Below are 27,337 nucleotides of genomic sequence, written 5' to 3' on the forward strand. Positions count from 1 at the left end.
CATTACTTTTAGTTGGTGACTCTATTCTAACAGGTAATTTGTCTAGAAGCATTATATTTATTCGAGAATCGAGGTATGAGATAATGGAAGCATCATATTCGTTCTGAACATTTATTCTGTATAGTCAGGAAAAGTTGCGACATCTAGAAGACGATATCGCTCTATACTAGCTAGCGGGCAATCTATCTAGGAGCCGTCCAATCGTTTTCGATTCTACAAAATAAGTGAATAATGAGCCAGACAATATAAAAAAAATATATGGAATATCGAGAGCTCAGCCGGGGAGGTCCCAATATTGCCGTCATATATTTATGTTTTGATGAGGTTACATAATATAAAAATATATGGAATATCGAGAGCTTAGTTGGGGAAGTCCCAATATCGCCGTCATATATTTATGTTTTGATGAGGTTATAACATGAGCTTTCATGTCCAAATTTATAAAATATGAATTTCATACATTGATCTTAAATCGGATCAGAAATATATAAAATTCGACATTTTATATTTTTAGTCCTCGTCAAAAATCCACCATCAACACGTGGAGGACGCGGACCTATTGACAACTCAATCAGAAGGACAGAGACCATGTTTATTCGGATTTAGGGTCGAATTCGGATCTTGTGGAGTTTTGCGTCCGTTTACGCCACCTCCCTAGATGGAATCGCGCTCAAAAGTTATGTCCATCCCTCACGCCAATAGGGAAGAAAAAAGTCATAAACATTTCCCTTCCATTTTTCATCACCGTCTCTCACTCATCATCACCATCTCCATTACTTTCTCTCTCTAAAAAAAACTTGAGAGAGAAAATGGCAACAACAAGAAGAAGTTCATCGGGATTAAGTTATCCAGAGAGATTCTTTTCGGCAGCTTCTTATGTTGGATTAGGTCAATCTTCCTCAAACTCAAATTCATCTTCATCTAAATCACCGATCTCAAATTTCAAAAATGATACTGCTTTGTTACTATACGGATTATATCAACAGGTAAACTACTCATTCTAACTTCTTATTAGATCTACTGTAACACATCTGAATTTGTTGTCGACTGCCACATTATCTTTGTGCAATGTCATATATTCAATTCGCATTGAAATTTGGTTATCACCTTGAGATTTTATTCAAAGTACAGCTAGATCACTAGATCTTATGATATGTAGCTGATTGGATCTTTACACAAATGAATTTTGGTTTTCGAGGTTTAGATTTTGGCGGGAATTTGGTAAAAGTATTGAAATCTAAATGTATCTGGAGAGTTTTGATCAGTCATATATGTTGAACTAATTGCAGGCAACAGTTGGACCTTGTAATGTTCCGAAACCTCGAATCTGGAGTCCTACGGAGCAAAGCAAATGGACCAGGTTTACATGCATCATAATTAGCAGATACTCAATTTGGTTTTTAAATTTTCAGCCTTTTGATATTTTGTTTATCTCAAAGATGTTGTTCATATGTTCAGTTGGAATGGGCTCGGTAACATGGCTTCAGCAGAGGCGATGCGTCTTTTTGTGAAAATCTTGGAGGTAAATGCAGTTTTTAATGGTTTATCCCTTTTGGTGTGGTTTTTCTTTTAGCTGATTATGTCTGAGTTGTTTCTTTGTCCAGGAAGAAGAGCCAACATGGTATTCAAAAGTGCCGGAATTTGTTATTGAGCCTCTTGTAGATGTGGAAATTAATGTGAGTCTTAAACTTTAAAGTTCTTAGTGTTGTATTTTTGTGACCAATCTAGTAGCTATATTTTGATTGCTTCTCTTTATCGGATACAATAACATTTTTATGAATCCTTTGGGGTTCACAGTTAATTGTTATCATCCTTACGTTCAGCTGACATTAGAATTGGCAAGATATTGTACTATCTCATGCCCATGCTTATCAACCTTAACTTATAAGTTATCTTAAATATATGTTGTCGTATCTACACTACATAACCTTGTCTTCTGGAAGTACAGTTTAGCTCGCACTATTCATTCCTTATTATTTTAATAGCTGGGTAGCACCTTCTCTTTGTTGCTCATCACCTTTGCGATAATGACATGGGTACAAGTACCATTGTGCGACACAGGTACTGGCTGCCCAGCAAAGCGAGCTCAAATTGTGGGGGACCAGGGAGAATAGAAACATTCTTGCTTTAAGTAGTTGAAGACCTATCTCTGGCCCAAATAAAAATTGGGACAAAAGATCTCTAGAAAGTTAAAAAAATCAGGTCTGGTTTAAGTTTTTCATACCTCAGTTGTCTTTAGGTTTTGTGAAACCTAAAGGATAGAGGAGACCTCAAGATCCAGTGCAGTGTCCACCAGTGTCTAAACACTAAACAGCCTTTTTTTCTATGGCCCTGCTGATTTCTTCCCTGAATATTCATACAATGTCAGCTACATACATCTTCTTCCACTAGACTACCTAAAGGTTATACTTCTCTTGGTCTCTTGCAGAATACAAAGATGGAGTCAGTTGCTCCAAACGGAAACCATTTTCCCGAACCAAAAACCATTTCCACTGAAAATGGCATCCTTGCTGAGGCTCAGGATAAGGATGTTGTCACAGAAGGCGTTGGTTTTATTGCTGTGTATGATCAATGGATTGCTCTTACAGTATCTGGTCAACTCCCAAAAGCGCGCTATGAGGTATCAGTCATCTACTTATGTGTTGACTTGAGCATAACTAGTTAGCTTGAGATTTTTGCTACAGTTGTACTGTAAAAGGGATTTATTACCATACATCTTTTTTTGAACTTGATTTTGTAGTCGAGTTATTAACTTAGACTTCTGTGTCCATGCAGCATGCTGCAGCTGTATTTCAAGACTCGATGTATGTATTTGGGGGAAACCACAATGGTCGTTACCTTAACGATCTTCAGGTATGCAAGTATGCTTTGTATAGCTCACTTATAATTGGCCTCATATTCAAATCATACCACTAAACAGTAAGTAGGCACAATGAAATTCTGTAATCTGTCACCCCTTCATTCAACACCTTTGCAGAGTTAGTCGTGAGGGAATTTTGAAGACTTAACATCATTATAGATTTTGGATATGTTGGTTTTGTTGATATCAAAACCTATTGGACATTTAGTCGTTTAATCTTGCATCTAGGTAGCTAACTGAAATGTGTTTTCTTTGTTTCTGTGAATAATGCAGGTCCTTGATTTGAGAAGTTTGACATGGTCCAAGGTTGAGGTTAGCGCAAAACCAGATTCTTCAGAAGTGTCTCCAGTACCTCTGCCTCCCTGTGCGGGCCATTCCTTGGTTAGTATGGCATGAATTTCTTTATGAATCTTAGGAAACAAGCTTCAGCATATCACTATTATATTTGCTGATCATGTGCATTATCCAATGCCCATTCAAATACTTATTGCTTTTTGTGTGTATAGATACCATGGGAAAACAAGCTTATTTCAATTGCTGGTCATACAAAAGATCCTACCGAGACTATCACGGGTTGGCTTATATCGACATTATGTTTGGTATTCCATAACTGTTATAGTCCTCCACCTTTGTATTAATATTTATTCTCCATGGCAGTAAAGGCATTTGATCTGCAGTCTTCTACTTGGTCAACATTAAGAACTTACGGGGAACCACCGGTATTTCATTTACTTGCAAATGGTTGATACTTATGTTTCAGTAGGATGATATTTTTTTGTCTTTTTCCTACATTGAAAATGTACCACTTTGATGTTGTAACATACTGTCTGCATCAGTGCACTTCGGCACTTTATTACGAGGTACCAGACTGCCTAGTTGGTAGAGCCTTTCATTGATAATATATAAATATCACGTCCTTAACTTTATAACCAGTTTATATACTGTCTGCGTTAGTGCACTTCGGCCCTTTATTATGATGTACCAGGCTGCCTAGTTGGTAGAGTCTTTCATTGATAATATATAAATATCAGGTTTGTAACTTTATAACCAGTTTATATATTAAACATTGTCCCGCCTTGGAGGAAGAAAAAACTAGTTAACTATTGAAAACCTAGATTGTAAGGTGCTGATGCTGATCAGAGTGTTATCAGTTGCGGTATCACTTCCTGGTCGTTGTGAAGATGTTCAGTACCCGGTTCTTCATATTCTTGGAATTTTCCGCTAAGTCAGAACTAGCCTTTGTTCATAATATTAAGTCACAACTTGCAAGATCATGTTAGATATTAGTATATTACGTGTTGTGACTTATTTTTATTGCCGTTTCTAGAGAAGTTCTCAAACGTCGACTTGTAATTTTCCAGATCTCACGTGGAGGTCAGTCTGTGACGCTTGTTGGAACTACTTTAGTCATATTTGGTGGTGAAGATGCCAGTAGATCTCTCTTGAATGATTTGCACATTCTTGATCTTGAAACCATGACCTGGGATGACATAGATACTGTGTAAGTGGCTTGTATAACTTCTGATGGATTCTCCTTGTTTGTCACCCAAGCTTCAATACTATCACATTATATTTGGTTGCCATCCTATAGTGAAAGCAGATATTGGCATAACATCTCAACAGTTTTATCTTCTAGTTCTTTATTTGGTTGTCCGTGAACTTTACTTCACTCATTATATGTAACTTTTTATTGTTGTACGCAAAACTCACCTCATAGAAGAAGGCTTATCTTAGTAACGTGATTGTTTGAACCTGTGGGATAATTTGTTTTGTAGCATACTGAATGGTCTTTCTCATTAATCAACCCCCTGAACATATTATACTTATTGTTGCTGTGCTTAAGAAACAAAGCTTTAGAAGGTCTACCTCATATTGATTTCATTGTGTTTTTCCTATTATTTTGCAGGGGTATGCCTCCTTCCCCAAGGTCAGATCATGCTGCTGCAGTGCATGCAGAGAGATACCTTCTGATCTTTGGTGGGGGGTCACATGCTACGTGCTTCAATGATCTACATGTCCTTGACTTGGAGACGGTAAGGGAGCCTCCTTAGTGTGGAATAGTTTTTATCTTGCCTAAGAGACACTCTTTCTAGTTTTCCAATTCTAATATGTCTTTTTTGCAGATGGAATGGTCAAGACCGAAGCAACAGGGTAGCATACCAACTCCACGAGCTGGACTTGCAGGTGTAACAGTTGGCGAGAATTGGTTTATTGTTGGCGGAGGCGATAATAAAAGTGGTACGTGGTAATAAGCTTAATTTCATTTAGTTTTTGAATAGTTTCAATTCTGACGCGTACAATCTGTATGTAAATTGCTCTTTAGTCATCATTTGGCATAATGACAATACAGTGAGTAAGACGGAACCTTTACATAAAATGCCGTCTCTCTGATTTTCGTAAACTGTTCTTTTTTTTTTTGTATATTCCTGCAGGTGCCTCAGAAACTGTAGTTCTTAACATGTCAACGCTTGTCTGGTCAGTTGTAACAACAGTCCAAGGACGTGTTCCTATTGCTAGTGAGGTAAGGGTAGGGCTGAACATGGTGTCGGTTAACCGTTGGAAACCGACCGAACCAGACCAATAAGCAAGAAACCGAACCAAACCATTTAGATTTGGATTGGTTTGGTAAAAAAAGCTGAAAAACCGACATTACTGGTTTGGTTTTGGTTTGACCTGAAAACCGAACCAAAAACCATTGGGGAACCGATTAATTTTTAAATTTATTTTCTACCGTCGATTTAAAAGTATTAGATTCTACCCATTGATTTAGAGGATAAATAGAAACCCTAAATCTAATATTTCATTATGATACTCTCCCTCTTTCTCCTTCTCTCAGCCGCCTCCCTTCTCCACCCCCAACAACAGATGCTGCTACTTGACTTTTTTCTTCCCGTCTTCCTTCTTTTTTATTTGTCAATAACTAAATTAAGATATATTATATATCTTCTTTTGATCTTTAGAATTAGAGTAAGCTTACACTATTCTTGATTTTTTTTTTGTATGTATATTTGTGTAAACCAATACTATCGGCAACTACGATTTTTTTATCTGTAAATTTGTGTATTTTTTTTTTGGTTTGACATAATTATTGGTTAACCAAAAACCACTGGGACAAACCGAAACCAACTGGAACCATTTGGAAACCGAACCAATGGTTAATGGATTGGTTTGGTTTAGATTTTTAGAAACCAATAATATTGGTTTCGGTTTTGGTTTGGCTAGAAACCGAACCAAAACCGACCATGAACAGCCCTAGGTAAGGGTTTTTGTTGAATTTTTCTATTACTAGGCAAGTTAGAGCGAGGAAAAGGCAATCTAATCACTCCATTGCATGGCTAAGTCATCTTTTCTTTCATGCAATTGAATTAAAAAGGTTGTTTCTGAATGTTTTTTCTGCCTGCAGGGACTAAGTTTGGTGGTGAGCTCCTATAATAGTGAAGATATCCTAGTGGCTTTTGGAGGATACAATGGGCGATACAATAATGAGGTCCAGAGTAACTATAATTCTGTTCTACTTCTTTTATATCTGACTTAGTTTTTCCCCTTCTTAATTCCGTTTGCTGATAATTAGGTTAATATTCTTAAACCAAGCAACAAATCAACATTGCAATCGAATATAATGGAGAGGAGTATGCCCGACAGTGTTGATGTGCATCATGCAACAAATGCTACAAGAGATGGGGAGTCCGAGTTTGAATCTGGGAAAATAAGGGAAATTGTCATGGACAATGTTGACTCAGACCCCATGGTAAGCAAACTGTGGAACGTGTTGTTGATGTTAACTTCATTTTTGCAATGAACTCCTCCACCGCAGGTAGTACCTGCATGGATCTTATTTAAATATAAAATCCAGAGAAGATTCTTGCACGAAGATCATTGTAATCAATTTTATTTGACAAATGTTTTTAAAGTGGAACGTTTGGTCGCTAAAGCTGGTTTTTACTCTGCCAGGGATCGGGTAGGCACAACATTAAAAGCGGTGAACACAGTGAACGGATTATAGCAGCCCTAAAGACAGAGAAAGACGAAATAGAAGCTGCATATACAAAAGAGCAGTTGCAAACCCTAAAACTGAAGCAAGAGTTAGCAGAACAATATGGTCGAAATACAGATATTAGCGAGGCAAGCATTTTAAACTTGGTCAAATGTTTCAATCCCCTCGGAAATGAGCAATCAAGATGGATAAAACTGAAATTGTTTTAGTTGTATTTTGTAGCACATTTGTTTACAAAATACTCTTGCAAATAAGTTTGAGTTCTGAATGACCTTTACTCCAACCCTGAATTTGTTGTTTCCTTTTTTTTGTTTGTTTTATAGGAACTTCAATCTGTTCGTGCCCAGCTTGCTTCTGAGCAGTCGAGGTGTTTTAAACTCGAGGTATTTGGTTACCATTGTGACTCACTTTGTTGAGCTTTGATATAAAGCCTCTCATCCATTTATTCTGCCAAGGTCTATACTAATCATGTGATTTGAATCTGCAGGTTGATATTGCAGAGTTACGACAAAAGTTACAAACGATGGAGACCTTACAAAAGGAGCTTGAACTCCTTCAACGACAAAAGCTTGCCTCTGAACAGGCTGCTGCAAATGCCAAAAAACAGCAAAGCTCAGGCGGTGTTTGGGGTTGGATTGCAGGAAACCCTACTCGTAACCGAAAATCCGAAGACGATTATGACGACGAGGATGAAGACGCCTGAACTAGTTTCAAATACAAACCCAGTTATAGTCGCCTGTAGTTTTTGTTTAATATCTCATTTTTGTTCTTTATTTGATTATTTAGTTCCACACTAACTGTTTTCTCAACGTTAACTCGTTCTTTCTAGTGATGGCAATAAGTTTCCAGTTGTATCTGTTATAACTCCTCCCAGAAAAAGGTTTCTGTAGATGTTTTGTTTTCTTGTAAATTTTGAGGCATATAGTTCATGAAAAGACTGCTGTCTGGTTTTATGGTAACCAAACCAATATTTATTGAAGTTGTATACGGGAAAGAAAGAACTTTTTGATGAGTTAAACAAAGAGTTTAAATCTTTATGATGTATATTGGATATGCCAAAGTTCCTTGGTATTCTACTAGGCCATACTAGAAATGCAAACCCTGTGAACTTATATGCCTGACAGTCCCATACGGATCCAATTCTCTTCTGATTCATGCATCTGACTTTTACAAAGCTCACTCGGAAGCGTCACACACATTGAAGGGACTGTGTTTGTCCTTTGACTGTCTTAATATGACACTACCGTATAAATAGTACTTTCCCAGTTTTCTTCATCAAAAATCCATACCTTACGTGTCAAACACCTAAACGTGCAGAGAACTCTTCCTTTAATGGCGACTCCCTCTGCTCAATCTACTCATCTCCCACTGCACAACCATAGTATACCAAACGATGTCGATGAAGAGGATGTCGATGAAATTCCATTTCCTACTTCGGTTTATTCATTAGATTCAACTTTTTCCACATTAAATTCTCATTCTCAAAGTAATAACAATGATATCCCTAACCCTAAGAATTCAACTTCCACAGATTCTCAAACTTGTTCATCACCAGTACCGTCTTCTCTTCTTTATATTTCCTTCAATCAAGATTTTCAATACTTTTCAGTTGGGACAGATGAAGGGTTTAGGATTTTCAATTGTTATCCATATGGCGAATCCTTTCGGCGCGATTTTAATGGTAGTGGTGGTATTGGTATTGTCACTATGCTCTTCCGTTTCAACATTCTTGCCTTAGTTGGTGGTGGTACTCAACCAATGTTTCCTCTTAATAAGGTAGTTATTCTTATTTCATTTATAGTGCAATGGTCAATTTAGTTTTATTGTTCCTTATCTACAATGTATACCATGCTGGTTGAAGAGTTTAGTGATGATACTGTTATTATAGTGTATATGTTAGCCTGGGGAAGTTACAAACTTAACAAGGTTTCTTGTTGGGGTACATTTGAAAAGGTTGAGTTACGATGTAAGTAACTAGAGTTTCATTGAACTGTGGTTTGCGTATGTCTTGCTTACATTAAGGGTGATTGTACATTAGCTGCGGTTGGATGAGGGTATGCCGACTTAATGTCATTGTATGAGGAAACAGTAATCCAAAACTAAACTGTACGGAAGGATGGTTGAAGTTGAACATGAAGAAGAGTTGGGCTGAATGGAGTTTATATGCTCTCCCCAAATTGAGTTACCATTAGTGAACTTGGAGTTGGGAACTTGGATGGTTTTTAGTTGTCGTTAATGTTTTGTATCATAAGAACAACTGGTAGAACAATTTGTTACACGGATTTGGGTGTCAGATGTATAGAATATTTCCCATGGTATAATACTGACCTTGATTGCGCTATGGTTTTTTTTGCAGGTCATGATATGGGAGGATGACAAAAGCCTGTGCACGAAAGAGATTTCATTTAGATCAAATGTTCGGGCAGTTCGTCTTCGACGTGACCGAATAATTGTTATTCTAGAGCAGAAGATATTCATATACAATTTCATTGATATGAAGCTTTTGCATCAAATTGAAACGTTCCCAAACCCCAAGGGACTATGTGAAGTATCTCATGTCTCAGGGTCACTACTACTTGCTTTTCCGGGACTTCAGAAGGGGCAAGTTAGGGTTGAGAATTATACTTCTAAGAAGACTAAGTTCATATTTGCTCATGATTCAAACATTGAATGTATGTCACTAACACAGGATGGGGAGTTGCTTGCTACAGCCAGCTCGAAGGGAACCTTGGTTAGAATTTTTAATACTTCAAATGGAACTTTGTTGCAAGAGGTATGTTTTGTTTATGAATGAACTTTTATTTGCTTGCAGTGAAAATTATTTTAGTACATATTTCTTTGCTTAATATTCGCCGTGCTTTCACCAGTTAGTATCCCTAAAATCTTATATAAACCTTAGCAGTATGAAAGCTACTGAATCCAAAAATTCCATTTCATTGTTAAACTAATCACCTATGCTGAAGAATGATATATCGTCTTGAACTAAGTTGTTAACATTAAGACGTTCTGAATAACCACTTTTCTTTTTTTTGATAAAGACATTCTGAGTTTACAACTAGGTGACTTCTTAGGAGAAGAAATATGCATTGTCCTTGAGACCTTTATTTTTGTGTTAGTGTTCTCTTACTTGGCGATCTGGTACTCTACACTGAACAGCTTCGTGCAGAAAAATATATGCATCCTAGTTGTTGAGATCAGCATCTATTGAGCAGTAACTGTTCATTTGAATGGACTTCGTGGTTATCAGTTTCAAGTCACCCTATAACTCATCCAAGTGTTACCTCACCAGCATAAATTTTCTTCTTAATTGTTTATATAGTTTAAATGGTTTTAAAGTGAATTAGATATTCTTGGGAAGAATTAAGTTTTCAAGAGTACTTCTTTTCTTATGCATTAGCATGTTGCCTCGTTATTGGAGTCGCTAGTTGCTTCTATGCGGAATACGCTTAGTGCTGGTCTCGTCATTAAGATGAAACAGTTACCTTTATTCATTGTTTGGCACCATTTGCATTACGTGCATCGTTCGACTTCTTCCGTCTTTACTTATTTTTGATCTTCCAATAGTATTTCTACTTTCTAGACTCTTCATTATCACTGTCCAATATGTCAACATTATGAGATAGATATGCAAAAGGGTAAGGAATGATGGGGAGATTATTAGTATCTATTCGGCTTACAGTTTTCATTCTCACATTAACTCTTAGTGGACGTTCTAGTTATGACGCAATTGCTTGGATGCCCAAAATGCAGGTAAGAAGAGGCGCAGATCGAGCAGAGATTTACAGTCTAGCTTTCTCACCTACTGCACAGTGGTTGGCGGTTTCAAGTAACAAGGGTACTGTTCATGTATTCAACTTAAAGGTCAATCAAAACACGTCACTGGGTTCATCTAGTTCCAATCCCCCTATTCCGGCAACTAGTTCACCCTTCTCTTTCATTCGAGGTACAAACTGGAAAGTTGTTATATTGTTTAGAACCAATTGTGATGTGAGCATTTCAGTAGGCTAATATCTTAGTTCTTTAAATCTATGGCAGATAGTTCTTAATGTTGCGTTGTTGAGTATATAAACCATGGTCTGTTAGATTCCACCACAAACAAGTGCCCAAATATCACGTCTCTTGACTGATGTGCCATTTTTTGTATTTCAGGGGTACTGCCTAAGTACTTCAATTCAGAATGGTCGGTAGCTCATTTTCGGTTTCGTGAAGATTTGAAGCACATTGTTGCATTTGGTGACCAGAAGGATGCCCAGAGTAACACCATTGTGATCTTAGGCATGAATGGAAGGTAGGTCCAAAGGAATCTCTCTCTTTATACACATTCATATCAATATTATGTAAAACTTGGCTGCGACTGCAGCTAGGACTTTCTATGTGAACACTACTTGTAAGAAATTGCCCATAAAATCCTTTATTATCTTCTTATCTACATCTTTTTATACCCAGCCTGACTTGATTCATTTATAACGACCATATTGGTTTGTTGGCATCTGTGCGTGCAGTTTTTATCAGTGTCGGTTTGATCCAGTGGCGGGTGGAGAGATGACTCAGCTTGAACATCATAACTTTCTGAATTTGTAGCCAGCTTTTCAAAGTAATACAAAGATCTATTGGTATATTTATTTTACTTTTTACTTTCGGTCATTACTTTTTTCCCAGTTTTTTTAATTTGAAGGGTTGTTATTAGTAAGCTGTAAATATTTGTCTGTCTAACGAAGTGAAAAGTTTAGGGTTTAGTTAGTAGTTAGAAGCTGCAAGTTGGTACTACAACTACCTGGTTCTGACTTGGTGTTGGGTGTGGGCACATTTGTATATAACATTATTGTATATATTATTTATGGCATATATAACAAATAGTTATTCTGTGTGCTTGATTCTAGTTTCTGGTTTTACTGAGCTGACGAGATTAATTAAACCAGGAGAGATTAGGGTTTAGAGATCTCAATGAGCACTTGAGCTCAAATCTGCTGTTAGCCTAAATTTTATATCTTATCACTTTGTTGTTATTTGAATGCAGTGCCAAATATATGGTGTCTGGAGTAAGCATTAGTTATCGACTTTCAGTACATAAGTAGGATCCTTTACTCGATGTAGCCCCAATTATACTATTCCTTGGGTTTGTACCAACATCAGCGTAACTGATGCTCTAAATTGTGGTCCTAAAATTTGATACTTCAGTGATTTGTTTATTTTAGACGACAACGGATGTTGTATAGTATAGCTGCCTTTAAGATGTTTCTTACTTCTAACGAAGAATAAAGGATGAGTGGTAACACCGGACGGACTACCACATTGGAAGGCTGTAGAATACCCATAATCCCTCTCCTGACCAGTATATAATGGAGTACTGAACTGTAGAATTCCCGGTGGTGGAGCTTCTTTGAGTTGAGAATACTGTGTTTATTTCAATTCAAATGTGAACTTATTTGTTCATGATTGACTTCTCTCTCTCTTTCACACCCATTTCTTTACAAGATCATATATATATATATATATATATTGGATTGGATTGGAGCTGAGATTAAAAATTATTTTTATTTCATTGAAAGAACACAAAAGTTCAGTTTTGACTGGTTAGAGTTCAAGATTCTACAGTAAAATCTAGTCTAGATTTTAGTGTGTTGAATATGGATCATCCCTTGTGCCTACATCTACATGGGATACTAGCATTTACTCGTATTTATAGTACAAGATTTTCGAAGCTAATACCAGTGAGAGAGAGAGACTATAGAGTTATTATTTTCTTACCAAAAAATTCAGTAGCAGTCAGAGTCTATCGACATAAAGAATCTACCCTAGCTGTGGCTGTGAGCACTCACATCACATAGTCTTATTATGATTCTTTCCGATATTAGTAGGGTACACTGCATTTGTTGTCATCATCAGCAGTCAGGTACTATAAAAGTCTTTACTGCAATGTAAACCGCCATTATATGAGTGTACTGTTTCCGTTGCTTTGCAATGAAGTTTTGGTTTTGAACTTTTAAACTCTAAGAAATCCATAAGCTACTTGCAAACTAATGGCACTGTTGACGCCTTCCAACACAGAGGATTGAAGCGGTGAAAATTTCGGTTATCAACAACGGAATAAAATCTTAAACACATGAATTAAAAATAAAAACCGAAGTTAACCAAACAATCAATGGACGATCTATGCGTTACAAAAACGTGCGTGCTTTAACCATTGGCATTGTGATTGGCAAAAGAAAGAAAATGTCAATTATCCAATACAAGGGTGTGAGCGGTCAAGAAAATACACTGAAGGATTTTTTGTTACTACTACTGAAACGCTGATACCATTCATTGTTAATTAGATTTTCCCGACATACCATGTGACAGATTTACTGCAGCTTTTCAATAGTAAAATGACTCTGTCTTTGAAACTTAAGTACTTGCATTTTATTCAAAAGTTGGTTGAACGTTACGGACTTGGAGGCCTCCTCTCTCTACCTCATTATATATAGAGACTAGAGTCATAGAGAACAACAAGCCTCATATTCCCTGTTATATGCAAATCCTTTGTCTATCTGAATCTAATCACTTTCTTTCTCAAGCTTCAGTCTCTTGATCAATATGGCACTTAAGCTGTATGGCACCCCCATGTCGACGTGCACTACGCGTGCCATGATATGTTTACATGAGAAGGAAGTCGAATTCGAGCTTGTCCCTGTCGATCTTTACGCCGGAGAACATAAGCAACCTTCTTACCTCTCCAAAAATGTAAGTGTTTTCTTCTTATAGTGGGTATGTCATCGCCTAAATGAAATGAAGATTTCTCATCATTTTTATGAGCTTTTAGTATTTGACAAATTATTTTCTTCTCTGCAGCCATTTGGTCAGGTTCCCTTGTTGGAAGATGATGATCTAACACTCTTTGGTAATTATATTTTCTTACTCCCAAAATTTAAATTTATTAATCTGACAAAAAATGTTATGGGATGTGGACCTGCCACGGGATTTCACCGGATTATCTATGGTTTGTCTGGAATTGTTGTTAAAGTTACTGAAAGTATTTTTTTGTGATTGGCTTGAACAGAATCCAGAGCAATAACAAGGTACGTCAGTGAAAAGTACGAAAAGACGGGGATCGATCTACTAAGAAGAGACAATATCAAGGAAGCTGCACTGGTGAACCAATGGGTAGAAATTGAGTCACAGCACTACAATCCAGTGATCTTGCCTATCATCTATGAGATCTTCGTGAGTCCAATTACAGGACAATCACCAGATAAGACGGTGATCGATGCCAATGTGGAGAAGCTAGGAAAAGTGCTGGACATTTACGAGGATCGACTCAGAAACAACAAATACTTAGCAGGGGATTTCTATAGTTTGGCAGATTTGCATCACTTGTCTTACACTTACTACATGATGAAAACAGAATGGGCTTCTTTGATAAATACTAGGCCTCATGTTAAGGCATGGTGGGAAGATATTTCTTCAAGACCTGCCTTCGTCAAGGTTGCACAAGGGATGACTTTTAATTAATGCATAATATGTGCAACTCATGTCGCACTGTTAGATTTATTCGAAGAAAAAAAAATACGAGATTTTCCTGTCATATTAAGTACGTAGGAGAAAAAACTCTGCGAGTTCTGTTTTAGGATGAATTATTGATAATGGTGGTGGATGGTAGGGACTATAGCTAGCTAGGGAAAACTAGAGTTTGATAATGGGGGAGGGAGCATGCACGTGTGGTACGAATTTGTTGGTGTGAAGTGATTGGTTTATGATATGTTTATTTATGTGTGTTCTAATATCCCCAAGCTAGCTTTCGACATGGTTCATACTTTATACTTTGAGCATAGCAATATGATTCAATGATTGTTATTTATCATCCACACCAAATAATTGTTTTATCAATGACTCTAGATATCCGGTCATACCGAGTGAGACAACCGTATACAGATTAGCAGGGATAGCCCATTGGCTCTCTCTCTTCGGTATGACCCGCGTGATGCCAATCATTTTCATTGTTCTATATTTCTTTTTAAGGGCGTAACTAGGATTTGGAATTAGGAGTAGTTCGGAGAAAACTTGTGCATAATTATAATTTTCTACCCTAATTTGATAGCAATTTTACTCGGGTTTGCATTGGAGTGGGTTAAGCTCCACTACCTATTTTAGAAAAATATTCAAATTTGGGGTGGCCTAAGCCAGCCCAAATCTGGTTGTATATCCGTCCTTGTTCTTTTTATAATATTAGATACTAGTATAGTATAGCTGTTAAAGTCTGCGATCATCCAACTCAAAACCAATTGGTACAATGAGTGGAGCGGCCTTTTCATATTATATTCAAGTTAATTAAGCGGATTATAGCGATGTGAGACTATTTGTCCTTTCACAATAGCACACATGCGCGATGCGGCTGGCGGTATATCCGTTTCGTAATTTTGTTGTCTTTGTGCAGTAGTAATCAACGGTCAAAGTCAACACTCGGTCAACGATCAATGTCAAGTGGTGAAAACTAATTTTTTATATCAATGTGCAAAAGTAATCACAACTAAACTTGAATTTTTTATTTAATAATTTTTCAGTCGTAAATGTTCTTTTACATCAAAATGTATATTCGTAATTCGTATTTTTCTAAGACAGAAAGACTTCTTTATATACAATATTTTTCGTGTATGTTCCCTTCTTCTTTGCAACAGTGCCTTTAGTAACTAATACTTTCGTATTGCTACTTGACACTCCTCTCGAGAGAACAACGTACAATTAACCATGGCTGAACACGTGTTCAATGAAAACAATACCTGTGTTTTCTATTGTTCGCCCTTGCACCTTGTTGACTGTAAAGGCGAAACACAAACATATTGGAAATTGTTTACGTTTAAACTTGTATGGGAGCTTCAGATTCTCAGATGGCTCCAGTGGCATCCTGTGAATAAAAACTCGTGTACCCATGTAATTCCCACTAATAATTACATCATCTATACAGTTTTGGAGGAACTCTTTGATTATTAACCTGGTATCATTATTACATAGACCATTTTTTGCATAAACATTCGGCAACAACATAATAGGTGCACCGATCTTCAATTTCAAAATATGTGATGACAAACACCCAGGAGCAATGTTGTTCAAGTATTCTTGTTTGTAAAGACCGTGAGTATCGTCGTCCACATAATCAAATGAGTAGAATATAACCTCTTTTCCAGGAAAGATGCTAAGTACTCGGTCATCAAGCTTCTCAACGTACTCGTTCAATGGTGTGATCAATGCCCTATTGACCACGTAGTCTCTATTTCTGGCATTTTCCACCAAGTTTGGAAATGTTACATCTATAAGCTGAGATAAAGAAGCATCACTAACCCATGGTATGACCATCTCTTCCGGAACCTTTATAATCTCATTAGCAACATAAGGTTCATCCCGTCACCAACAAGAATCAAAAACTCAGAATAAGATGCATCCTCGGCTGCGTGCATATTCTTCTTCAGATGCAAAACATGTACATTTTCCCACAAATGTGATCTGTTAAGAAGGTAATGTAATTCAATGTCATTTCGAATTATCCGTTTAAAAGTTAATTAATTAAGTACCAGAGTTTAAGAAACATTAAGTATCACATATCAATATAAAATATTTTTTTTATCTTTAAAGAAAAAAATGCAATGTACATGCTAAGACATTCATCGACTGTTTGTCCCCTTGTACTCCTTGGAATCACTGGTAGTGCCTAGCGTAAATCACCTCCCATGATTAGAATCTTTCCACCAAATGGTTCAACAATCCCTGTAATATCTCTCATCATTCGATCAAATGCTTGCAAAGAGTAGCGACGCGCCGTTGTAGCTTCATCCCACATAAGGACGGTAGCATGCCTCAAAAGTTTAGCTTCCTCAGATTGCTTCTTCGTACGACACGTTGAAGTTGATGTCGGTGTCATCTGAACCTTGACTATGCTGTCCTCCCACCAGGTAGCATCGTAGCAGCAATTCCCGACGTGGCTGTTGCTGACGCAATACCACCATTTTTCCTAACAGTTGTCAGAATAACACGATAGATATATGTCTTCCCAGTACCTCCCGAACCATCTATGAAGAAGAATTTACTTTCCTTTCACTCAATTGCTCCCATGATTGTATCGTAGGCCCTAGAATGGTCTTCATTCAACTTTTGGACAGAAGACAGGTCTTCGTCGGATAAAGGAATCGACAACTCCTCTTGAATATCAGACTCAAAATCTCAAAGTCCTCACCCAATGTGCCTACAATCAGTGGTATATTATACATGGATATATCTTTATCATGCTGCTTAAGTATCAAATTCAACTCGCAAAGAAGACAATATGATAAGAATGTCGAGCTTGTATTGCTTAAACTCGAGTAATCCTCGATCATGATATTGAAAAATTCATTCCATAATTCTCTTACACCTGATGGATTACAAAAGTTCAAGATAAAGACGAATTGTCTTCTCAGAACAGATGGCATTTTGACAGTTGCTGCTTCATCCAAAGACGCTCTTACACTCTGATCATTCTCTAAGAGTCCCAGTTTTTTGGAAGCTATCTTGAATGTCTGACATCTCTCTCCATAAACAAACATTAGATCATCAAAATAAGTCGGACCTCTAACGTGGTTCAGAATGTGCCTTAAGAACCACACATCTTTTGCACATAAAGGTACTGTATAAACCCTCCTGCCGCCTTATGTGTACTTCGTCTTCTTCTCCACTCTTTGGTTTTTGTATCCCAATAGTAGCATTATGTAAATTCACGGTATAACAACTCTCTCGCTCTAGGATCACGAACATTTGTCACAAAGAAATCTGTCAAAGTTGTTCTTTCATCAGACAAAATTTCATCCAACGTTGGTAATCATAGTATCTGACACTATGTTGGTTGGGAAGATGTATTTTTAATCTCACTACCGAAGGGTAGACTTTGTAAATATCTTCTACATTGCCTCTTGAGCACAAACCCATATTGCATTAATATACCTTGTTATCTAGTCATGGTCTTCTGGCTGCACTCCAAAAGATACATAATCTGGACCCTTATACACATACTTGTAAAGATATTTAACACTCTCCACACTGCTAAAAATTTCTACGTTTATGTGACAATCATACTTCTGTATTAACCAAGGGTTATAAGGCACAATCATCCTATTGTCCACTTCAAAACTTTCACTCTTGCGTATGCGTCGTCCATCATTACGTCTCCTGTAAACAGGGTATGCATCTTTTCCTTGTACAGTACACTCAGAAAACTCTTTTGGAAAGTTTCTCTTACATTTAAAATCTCTCATGCATTTACTGCAACATGGACCGTGAATCATCCACTTTTTCACACATTCGTGTAGTTATGGCTTTTCATCAGGGTCAGATATTTCTTCTCTCACTATCTTGTCATAATCATCGGGACCTTGTAATTTGTCTTTGTCACTCAATATAATTAACATATAAACATGAGGTAGACCCCTTTTTTGAAACTCAACAACATGCAGATGGGCAGCTACTCTGCCAAATATTGACTTGGTAAAAAGATCTACCTTCAACTCTTCGAGCTTTGCACGGAACACCCTTGTAGTCAGATCGGGTATATCCGCTGCAGATTGACCCGGTTTTAGGTTGGACACGATTTCATCCTAAAGTGGGTTGCAAGTCATTATAATGAACAAATCAGGCTTCCCATACTTTTGCACCACTACTATTGCATCCTGATACCGCTGGTACATATCATGGGGGATGCCCATGTATGAGGAAGGAAGCACTTTCCTTTGACCAAGATTCTCTGTCATAAAAAAACAGATTTCAAATTTCAAGGATTTAACTGTTTGTCGCTTATATTCAGATTTTCTTAGTCATTTGTTGTTAGTTGATAATACTGCTAAGCAGTTAGAACACACATAGTAATGTACGCGATGAAATTTCCCTTCACGACATCTTATGACTCTATGTGGATACAATTGCATCCTTAAGCACCACAATATGATCGCAGTTCATCCTTCTTCAATAGAAAATTTCTAGTTTTCTCTCTTCAGATTCTGTATGTCTAAGCAGTTAGTCTTCTCGCGCTTTAATAGGAAATTTCTAAACCTAATTTCCTCATATTTACTCTCGCAATTCACTGCACCACCCATCCTTTGAAATTTCCAATACACGGTTTCTTTAATCCCTCTCTCGTTTCAGAATCCTTAGGATAAGTGGCAAGTATCCATAAACGCTTAATCATTTCATTACTACAATACGTTTTCTAATTGATAATTTTAATAGTTAAACCTTTAAATCCACAAGGATATAATAGGTACTTAGATAATAGGGGGCATCAGATCCCTCTAATTATTTTTTGGAAGAATAATTTTATCTTTTTATCTTTTTCTTTTACTCTTGCATAGTCTATATTTATTTTCTCAAATATGTTGTTTGGACTGTGACAGACATGCTACAGAGCCCGAAACATAGTATTGTCAAAACCTAGTAGTATCAAAACCTCGTTCTCCCCAACTCTGATTAGCAAGTCAAATTCTAGTACTCTCTTTATCCTAGGAGCTAAGATAATCTTAGGACTATCTCTGTCGATATTTGATTGGCCTAAAATTTTAAACACTTCTCTTGTGTTTTTGATTGGAAGAGAGATTTTGTTAAAGAAGAAAATAATTTACAAAATACTACCAGGGGTTGTAAAAAAACAACAACAAAAAAAAACAACAAGAAAATTAAGCAAAAACAGAATTCCAGTTTTGCATTGTATATGAGAAATTTAAGTGAATCTTATTGATGAACTAGCAACCCAAGATAAAACTAGAGCTTTAGCATCGGAGCATAAGTCTTCATCTGTTTTGAAACGATATTTCTCCTCAAATATACGGAAATTCCTTTATCTCCACAAGACTCAAACAACACTTCTCTTGTCTCTCTCACTCACGGGTATGCATAAACTTTCTCAAAATCAGTATTAGATGTCTTGTTGTCCAAAATCATCATCCCTAACTCTGCTACTTCTATTATCTTTCTGCTCCCTTCATCCCCTTCCTTTCACCGCTGTTAGTAACTATGGGAGACAATAACGCCTTATACATACATCTAAGTGTATTATCTTTATTCTAATGTTTTACAAACCATAGCAACGTTAGTCTTCTACCAACTCCTCCTGAGTTCATTAGATATTATGGAATTAAGAAAAATAGTATCCTAGCTAGAATCTTGTCAGTAGAAATTTACAAACCTTGGGTAGTCAGAGGAGTCTTACATCACTTCTGGGGCCCTAACATAGTATTTTGAAATTAGAGAAGTTGATCCAAACATATTCATTATCACCTTTCGTTATTCTGCGGATATTAGATGGATACCATTCAACGATCCTTGGTATCCATTTGGTAAAGTAATGGCAGCAACAAGTGCTTATCCAGGGATGAACATTTCCAAAGATGCAGTAAAAGAGATCCCAATATGGGATAGTGTTCATAATGCAAAGCATGAACATAGAGGAAGAGAAATGCTGGGTCTGATTGCAAGCATATTAGGGAGTGTAAGTCAAGTCTCAACTGAAATGAAGTCTCCAGATTTTTTCCCTAGAGTCCTTGTATGAATTAATATAGAAAAACCTCTCATTGAGAGGATATTAGTCAAGGTGGGTAAATACCCCACTACTGAAATCTTCTTCAGTTATATCAACCTCTCGTCCAGATTCTGCTCTCATTGCAAAAGCTTAGGTCATAAAGAGAGCAGTTGTGCAATAATCCAAGGAAGAAACTTAGAGGACATATATGATATCTTTGTAGCCTTTACTTTTCCATGAGATGATATCTTCTGGCTCAATGAAACTCAAGTGCAGATATGGAATCCAAACTATAATACAAATCATCATGGAAGAACAGTACCAGTAGAATCATATTTAAGCTTACCAGGAGTTAGGGAAACCTTTAATGACATTTTTCGGCAACACATTTCTGAGGATACCCAACAACCACCTGTTAGTATAGAAGCAAGTTATGAACTGCTTGGCTCTGTTTACATTGACGTAGATATGCCACAAGCATCTGATTCCATTATGGGGAAACATATGTTTCCATTTAATCTTCCTGAAAATTTCATTCCTCTTGAATCTTCGGAAACGGAATCTTTCCGATCCATTAACTCAGAAACTCACAGAGTTATTGAGATCTCTAGATCGGCTGAGCCTGAATCGACTCAGGGAACCAGTTTACTGCAGGATATACCTAACACAGTTCAGGACGGAGTCGATTTATCCTCTCCTATTTTGAATAGAAGATTGTCTTTCTCTTCATATGCAAACGCTAGGGGTTTCCTAGAATCTTCAGATTCAGTTTCACCAGTTTTTTCTGCATTTCATTCTCCATCGTTTTTCCTAATTTGCACGAAAAAATTTCAGTCAATGTTTCCCCCTATACCTAACCTAAATCAACTTTTAAAATATACATACCTGAATTTCCACCCCATGTACCCAATCAAAATCAACTTTTAAAATATACATACCTGAATTTCCATCCTCCACTTCTTCGGAAAATCCTTGTGCTTTTTCTGTGGATAATGGAGATTTTCCTTCTATCAATCAGTATGGGTCCAATCTCAAAGAACAACTTAAAGCAACCGAATCATATCTCCATATACCTTGCTCACTGAATTCCCCATCGATGCAACAAGATGATTTACAAGTACTACTTAACTTGAATCTTTCTCTTTCATATTTCATCCCTATCGCATTTCGATTAATGTAATTGGTTATTGGCTTCCTTTTCAATTTTTTGATGTTGCCTCATGCTATTAGAATTTTAAATAATCATAACTCAGCATTCACTAGCAACAACTCCACAACATATTGATAATTCCTTTAACCTAAATCATAATTTGAGAACTAATAGCGTTCACAATAATGAAAATAATTGCATGGAATGTGCAAGGGTGTGGTAACCCTTTCACACAAAACCATCTAAAACAACTGACATCACAGGAAAAACCTAAAATCCTATTTCTATCTGAAACAAAATTACAAAAATCCTTAGTTAAGTCCTTCTTGTCACCTTACCCTAATGTTCACATAGTAGACCCTACAAGAAAAGATGGAGGTCTAGCCATAACATGGATTGATGGATTTCATTTCCAATTTTTTTAATGGAGCTTAAACATGATTAACCATTTTAGTTCAAACAAACATAGAATCTACAAAGTGGCTTTTAACTTGTTTTTATGGCAGCTCATATCCAACCAATAAAAATATAGCTTGGAATTATTTAGGGACAATTTCAGACCATGTTTCACAAAACAACTTACCTTGGGTCCTTTTGGGGGATATTGAAAGGGGGGGGGGGGAGGGTCTAACAACCACACCCAATAATTCGTTTGGCAATCTGTATGGACTAACTCCAATATACTTTAAAGAGAATCAACTAGACAGTCAGACTCAATCTTAAGAAAAGTATATCAAAGAGTTATATCTCAATTTCTCAATTTAATCCGCAATCAAACAAATAGGGATTTGCGAGCCCGATTGAATATTATAAATAACTTGGACGGTATCAAAAACCAATATCCAAGTGTCAATCAATTTAATCAACAACCCAAAGGTCGGATTCACAATTGATTGAACTTACATACAACATATGATATTTCAATTATATAAACAAATATAATGCGGAAAAGAAATAACACAGACACCAGAAATTTTGTTAACGAGGAAACCGAAAATGCAGAAAAACCCCGGGACCTAGTCCAGAATAAACACACACTGATTATAAGATGTTACACCAATTTCCTACTACCTATTCGGACTAGATGTAATACCTGCTTCAGCAAAATTTCCTAGCACAACACTGATTGTCTTTAGGAATTCTTCTCATAAATCTTCTAGCAGAACCCAAGGCTCTCTTTAGAATATACAACAACACGATTGATACGATTCGATTTTTGTTTGCATAAAACACCGATTTGATTTCCCTTTAGATGTAAATCAAGGTTTTGGAAATCTTGTGTTTATTTTAATTAAAACAATTACTAGGTAAAAATAATATCAAAACAAACTTGTAGATTAGGGTTTTAACTTACAATCAGTATACGTACACACAAGGAGTCAATGAACCTGATTTTCGTAAGTGAACTTGGGCGATTCCAAAGATCAATTTCCAAGTTAAGAAAACCCTAATAATCCTATAACAAGAACAACTAGAATAAATCTAGAGATATCTTGTTTAAAACTTCTTAATGATTTTTACGAGATACCTTAATTGAAGTTTTCTTTCTAGCTTCCGATTTCGACTAACAAGTGTTGGTATACGATCGGAAACTGAAATCTATCAAAACCTAGGATTTATGATCAACAACTCTTGAAAGGTTTATATCAGAAGAGAAAACCTTAGAATAGACAAGAGGTGAAAAACCTAGATTACAAGTTGTATAATCAATCACGAAGATTAATCCAACTCGGCTTTGTGATCCCCAATACAAAGACTTTTATCTCACTCTTGTTCACGAAGAACAAAAGACATGGAAAACAACCTTATGAGCTTTACACCAATTTTCCAAAAAGGGGATGAAAACGTGTAGCACTCATGAACCCTTTATTTATAGTGAAAGGTAGCTTGAAATCTAAGTAGAGCTATTTTCCTTTTCCAAAACTCTCCTAATTTTAGGAGTCTTTCCTAAGTTACAACTCTTGCCAAAATAATTAAATAAATAATTAATTTAGCAAATATTGTATTTAAGTGAATAAATCATAAATTAAATTACGAAGGAATCAAAAACTTTTTAATATGATAATCAAATATGTTTGGAGTAATAGCTAACTTGCCTAGATAAGGAAACATCACCAACTTGACCAAAAATGCCTTTTAGTCACGTAATTGGGCCCAAGTCCGTGAACCGTTACAAACAGTCCATGGATTGTTTCCTACTAACGAACTGTAACAATTACAGCAACGCTTATAATTGTTACTTTAATAAATCACTCATAACTTCATCGTTATAACTCGGAATTGAGTGATTCTTGGCTCGTTGAATTCATAAGCTCATTCACTATAATATGAGAACCTTTCCAAGGATAAAGATTATTGTCACAAAAGTCGTGGCTCAAATAACCTCAAGTATATATACATAAATGTATATTAACCGTCATAGGAATTGTTCTATAGAGTGAGCATTTGTTTCTATAGATTAGAAAGGTAGAATTTGAACAAGAATCCAAATGAAATCAATCACCACATACCTTTGTTGATGAAGTCCTTGTTGATGTCTTCTTGTAAACTTCAGTCTTTATCCTTCAAGAATAGCTCTTCTTAGACCTAATCTAGTCCGAAACTATCTATAGTATACTAAATCAAGAATGAATTTTGACAACTAAAATTGACAACTACCTTGACATATCAACGCTAGTGGGTTCAACCCTACAATCCCCTAACAGATATGAATATCATCTTTGGTCAGTCAGAGAAATCAGGCGGACTCCCTTTCAACAAGAATGATAGTACTTACTATAAATATCTTTTACAATCTGTTGGTCTCTTAGACATGGGTTTTTCAAGTTATGATTACACTTGGAATAATCATAGGAAATGATCAGATAATATACAAGAAAGACTAGATAAAGTTGTCTCAAATACTAAGTGGAATTTGCAATTTCCTCAAGCTAACTTAACCCACTTAGTAGCAGTAGGCTCAGATGACTATCCTATTGCCCTGACTCTGAATAAAAAATCTGAAAAAACTAGAATGGACTTTCAAGTTTTACGACACATGGCAAAAGGAGGCTTCTTGTGTACAAATTATACAAGAATCTTGGAATCATACTATTAGGGATAACCCAGATAGTACATTAGCTAGAAACTTAACACAATTAGGAATCCAGTTGCTGGACTGGAAAAAAAACATTTTTGGCCTTTCTTCTAAACAAATAAAAAAACTTCTCAGACAAATCGGAAACCTAAACTCAATAAATTTTACTTACAAAAAATAAGCTCCGATACAAAATAAATTATGCTCCCTAAAAAAATTATATGGCACACATGAGGCTATAGCCAAAAAACAATCTAGAGACAATTTAGTCAGACTAGGAGAAAGGAACACCATATATTTTCATACAATAACACTTAAAAGAAGAAAATGGAACACAATTGAATGCCTTAGAAAAAGCAATAATGTAGTCACTTTTGACAGACAAGAAATACATGACACACTAACTGATTATTTTAAGAATATATTCTACAAAAACACATCTGCTGATAATACTAACAATGACATTTTCAATAATATAACAACCTCTATTTCTGAGGAGGATAATGATAAGTTATTAATGATTCCCACTAAAGAAGAAATCTTCAGAGTACTAAAGAATATGAAACCTAATAAGGCTCCAATACCAGATGGTTTTCCGGCTAGTTTCTACAAACAAAATTGGGACACAATAGGAGAAAAACTTTGTCAAACCATTCAACAATTCTTCAAAACAGGCATTCTTCATCCTGATTTCAATAAAACCTTCCCTTTTCTCATTCCTAAAGCTAGACATCCAAAAGATCCAACTCAATTCAGACCAATCGGTCTCTGCAACACTGTTTATAAAATTACTACTAAATTTCTAGAAAATAGAATGAAACCTTTACCAAAAAATATCATTTCCCCTTTTCAACCGTCTTTTTGTCCAAAAGACAAATCTCTGATAACATAGTAATAACACATGAAATAATTCACTCCTTTAAGAAGAAAGAAAGCTATAACTGGTGGTATAGGGATAAAAACAGACATGTGTAAGGCATTTGACAAGGTAAAATGGGATTTCTTACTTACGGCTCTTCAATCTTTTGGTTTCAATCTTTCCTTTTGCAACTTAATTCAACAATGTATTTCATCTTCATCTATAGTTTTCCTTCTCAATGATAACCCAGGAGAGTATTTTAAACCCACTAGAGGTCTCAGACAGGGAGATCCTCTATATCCCTATCTATTCATTATCTGCATGGAGATCTCCTCAAGGCTCATTCTCACTAAAGAAAATGAGAAACACATCCATGGAGTTAAAATAACACCCAAAAATAGTCATATTTCACTTTTTTTTTTGGTATGATTGCCTCCTTTTTATCAAAGCGGACTTAAAAGAATGTCAGAATATCCTCAAAATCATTGAAACTTTTAGTATTGCCTCAGGACAGTTGATCAACTTTGAAAAATCGGGTGTTTTCTTTAGTAAGAAAGTACATCCAATACATCAAAGAATGATATCTAAACTTCTGAAAATCAAGAAAATTGATCTAAAAGACTCTTATTTAGGTGCTCCTTTATTCATTAACAGGTCAAAAATAAAAGTCTTTGAAAATATAATAGAAAACATGGAACATAATCTCAAGGATGGAAAGCGAAGGTAATAAATCAACCCAGTAAAATGGTTTTAAACAAATCGGTCTTGGCGAGTATGGAAAACTATCAAATAAGTTGCTTCATTCTACCCAAGAAAATAACCAACAAATAGATGCTATCTAGAAAGATTTTTGATGGGGTAATGAAACCAAATCCAAAGGTTACTACCCCAGATCTTATTCTTGTCTTTGTAAACCGTTAAAGAAAGGAGGACTAAGTTTCAGAAACGCACAAAAAATGAATATTTCCCTTATAGCTAAACTACCCTGAAGACTATTAATTGAGCCAAACTCCCTTTGGGGATCTCAACTTAAACCAAAATACTTTAAAAAAAAGTTCGGCCTTTAGAACTAAAGCTTTTACCTCAAATTCTTGGATGTGGAAGTGTTTAAGTAAAGGCATAAAGGTAGTAGAACAATACAACATATGGGAAGTAGGGGACGGATCAACCATAAACATTTAGGAAGATAGTTGGATACCAGATCTAGGGTCTAAGCTCAGTCAGTTTAGGAACACAAACAACACACATTTAACACTTTTGATGGATCTCATAGATCCAATCACCAAAAAGTGTAACTCAACTTTAATTTTCTCGATTTTCTCCTCTAATATCGCTGAAAAATTTGTAGGATCAGACTCACTCAACATGTACATTCTAACAATCAATCTGATAAGCTAAGATGGTTATTTACTCCCTCTGGAGAATTCTCTGTGAAATCCATGTATAGGAAATTGAATGAACGTACAGAAAACGCTAACAATCTATATATGACAGATTCCTTTTGGGAAAATTTTTGGAAACCGAATTTACCACAAAGAATAAAACCTTTTGCTTGGAAATGTTTACAAAATGCAGTTTCAACTAACGCCAAATTAGCTAGATTCATGAGAGAGATTTATCCGAATGTAGTCATCCCATTAGAGTTAATCCTGGCAAAAATTTGGTTTATTTGGAAACAAAGATGTAACTGGGTTTTCGGAAGGAAAAAAAAAATAGAAAACTAGTTCTCAATTAGTTTTAGAAATTCAGAGACATTTGACCTTCTGGCACTTAGAGAAGTAAGTTAATTTACAGGCGCATGATAACTCAGAAAAGAAGACAAAAGAACCATGGAAACTTCCTTTACCTTCTCAGCTAAAAATAAAATGGATGCAACATGAATTTCTAAAAC

General features: G+C 36.1%; 4 protein-coding genes across 5 annotated transcripts; 3 read left to right on the forward strand and 1 right to left on the reverse strand.

The window, feature by feature from the left end:
• Positions 1–689: 689 nt before the first annotated feature.
• LOC113318520 (acyl-CoA-binding domain-containing protein 4-like) lies at positions 690–7,839 on the forward strand. The gene is made up of 18 exons (XM_026566689.1): positions 690–986; positions 1,290–1,360; positions 1,459–1,522; positions 1,605–1,676; positions 2,429–2,620; positions 2,776–2,853; positions 3,134–3,241; positions 3,367–3,433; positions 3,518–3,579; positions 4,222–4,361; positions 4,767–4,893; positions 4,984–5,098; positions 5,293–5,381; positions 6,264–6,347; positions 6,432–6,608; positions 6,812–6,982; positions 7,178–7,237; positions 7,342–7,839. Exons 1-18 carry the CDS (start codon positions 810–812, stop codon positions 7,555–7,557), a joined length of 2,070 nt encoding a protein of 689 aa, XP_026422474.1. The 5' UTR covers positions 690–809; the 3' UTR covers positions 7,558–7,839.
• Positions 7,840–8,149: 310 nt separating this feature from the next.
• On the forward strand, positions 8,150–11,733 carry LOC113317199 (autophagy-related protein 18a-like). Of its 2 annotated transcripts, XM_026565338.1 has the most exons (5): positions 8,150–8,630; positions 9,211–9,627; positions 10,605–10,797; positions 11,004–11,142; positions 11,357–11,733. In XM_026565338.1, exons 1-5 carry the CDS (start codon positions 8,187–8,189, stop codon positions 11,433–11,435), a joined length of 1,272 nt encoding a protein of 423 aa, XP_026421123.1. In that variant the 5' UTR covers positions 8,150–8,186; the 3' UTR covers positions 11,436–11,733. The 2 variants fall into 2 exon arrangements, with proteins under 2 accessions (XP_026421123.1, XP_026421124.1); XM_026565339.1 differs by lacking the exon at positions 11,357–11,733 and having other exon boundaries at positions 11,004–11,146.
• Positions 11,734–13,285: 1,552 nt separating this feature from the next.
• LOC113316953 (glutathione S-transferase F13-like) lies at positions 13,286–14,650 on the forward strand. Its single transcript, XM_026565113.1, has 3 exons — positions 13,286–13,574; positions 13,683–13,731; positions 13,891–14,650. The coding sequence occupies exons 1-3, from the start codon at positions 13,428–13,430 to the stop codon at positions 14,340–14,342; spliced, it is 648 nt and encodes a 215-aa protein (XP_026420898.1). The 5' UTR covers positions 13,286–13,427; the 3' UTR covers positions 14,343–14,650.
• A 919-nt stretch (positions 14,651–15,569) lies between these two features.
• LOC113315824 lies at positions 15,570–16,181 on the reverse strand. The gene has a single exon (XM_026564076.1). It carries the CDS (start codon positions 16,179–16,181, stop codon positions 15,570–15,572), a length of 612 nt encoding a protein of 203 aa, XP_026419861.1.
• Positions 16,182–27,337: the final 11,156 nt, after the last annotated feature.

This window comes from Papaver somniferum, chromosome 10 (genome assembly GCF_003573695.1).
Source record: "Papaver somniferum cultivar HN1 chromosome 10, ASM357369v1, whole genome shotgun sequence".
NCBI classification, from domain to species: Eukaryota; Viridiplantae; Streptophyta; class Magnoliopsida; order Ranunculales; family Papaveraceae; genus Papaver; species Papaver somniferum.

Coding starts and splice junctions, on each gene's coding strand:
- LOC113315824 (XM_026564076.1), bottom strand. CDS start 16,181: ATGGTCATACCATGGGTTAGTGATGCTTCTTTATCTCAGCTTATAGAT.
- LOC113316953 (XM_026565113.1), top strand. CDS start 13,428: ATGGCACTTAAGCTGTATGGCACCCCCATGTCGACGTGCACTACGCGT. Junction 13,575..13,682: donor CTTCTTACCTCTCCAAAAAT/GTAAGTGTTTTC, acceptor TCTTCTCTGCAG/CCATTTGGTCAGGTTCCCTT. Junction 13,732..13,890: donor TGATGATCTAACACTCTTTG/GTAATTATATTT, acceptor TGGCTTGAACAG/AATCCAGAGCAATAACAAGG.
- LOC113317199 (XM_026565338.1), top strand. CDS start 8,187: ATGGCGACTCCCTCTGCTCAATCTACTCATCTCCCACTGCACAACCAT. Junction 8,631..9,210: donor CAATGTTTCCTCTTAATAAG/GTAGTTATTCTT, acceptor TTTTTTTTGCAG/GTCATGATATGGGAGGATGA. Junction 9,628..10,604: donor ATGGAACTTTGTTGCAAGAG/GTATGTTTTGTT, acceptor CCCAAAATGCAG/GTAAGAAGAGGCGCAGATCG.
- LOC113318520 (XM_026566689.1), top strand. CDS start 810: ATGGCAACAACAAGAAGAAGTTCATCGGGATTAAGTTATCCAGAGAGA. Junction 1,523..1,604: donor TTTTTGTGAAAATCTTGGAG/GTAAATGCAGTT, acceptor TTCTTTGTCCAG/GAAGAAGAGCCAACATGGTA. Junction 1,677..2,428: donor TTGTAGATGTGGAAATTAAT/GTGAGTCTTAAA, acceptor GGTCTCTTGCAG/AATACAAAGATGGAGTCAGT.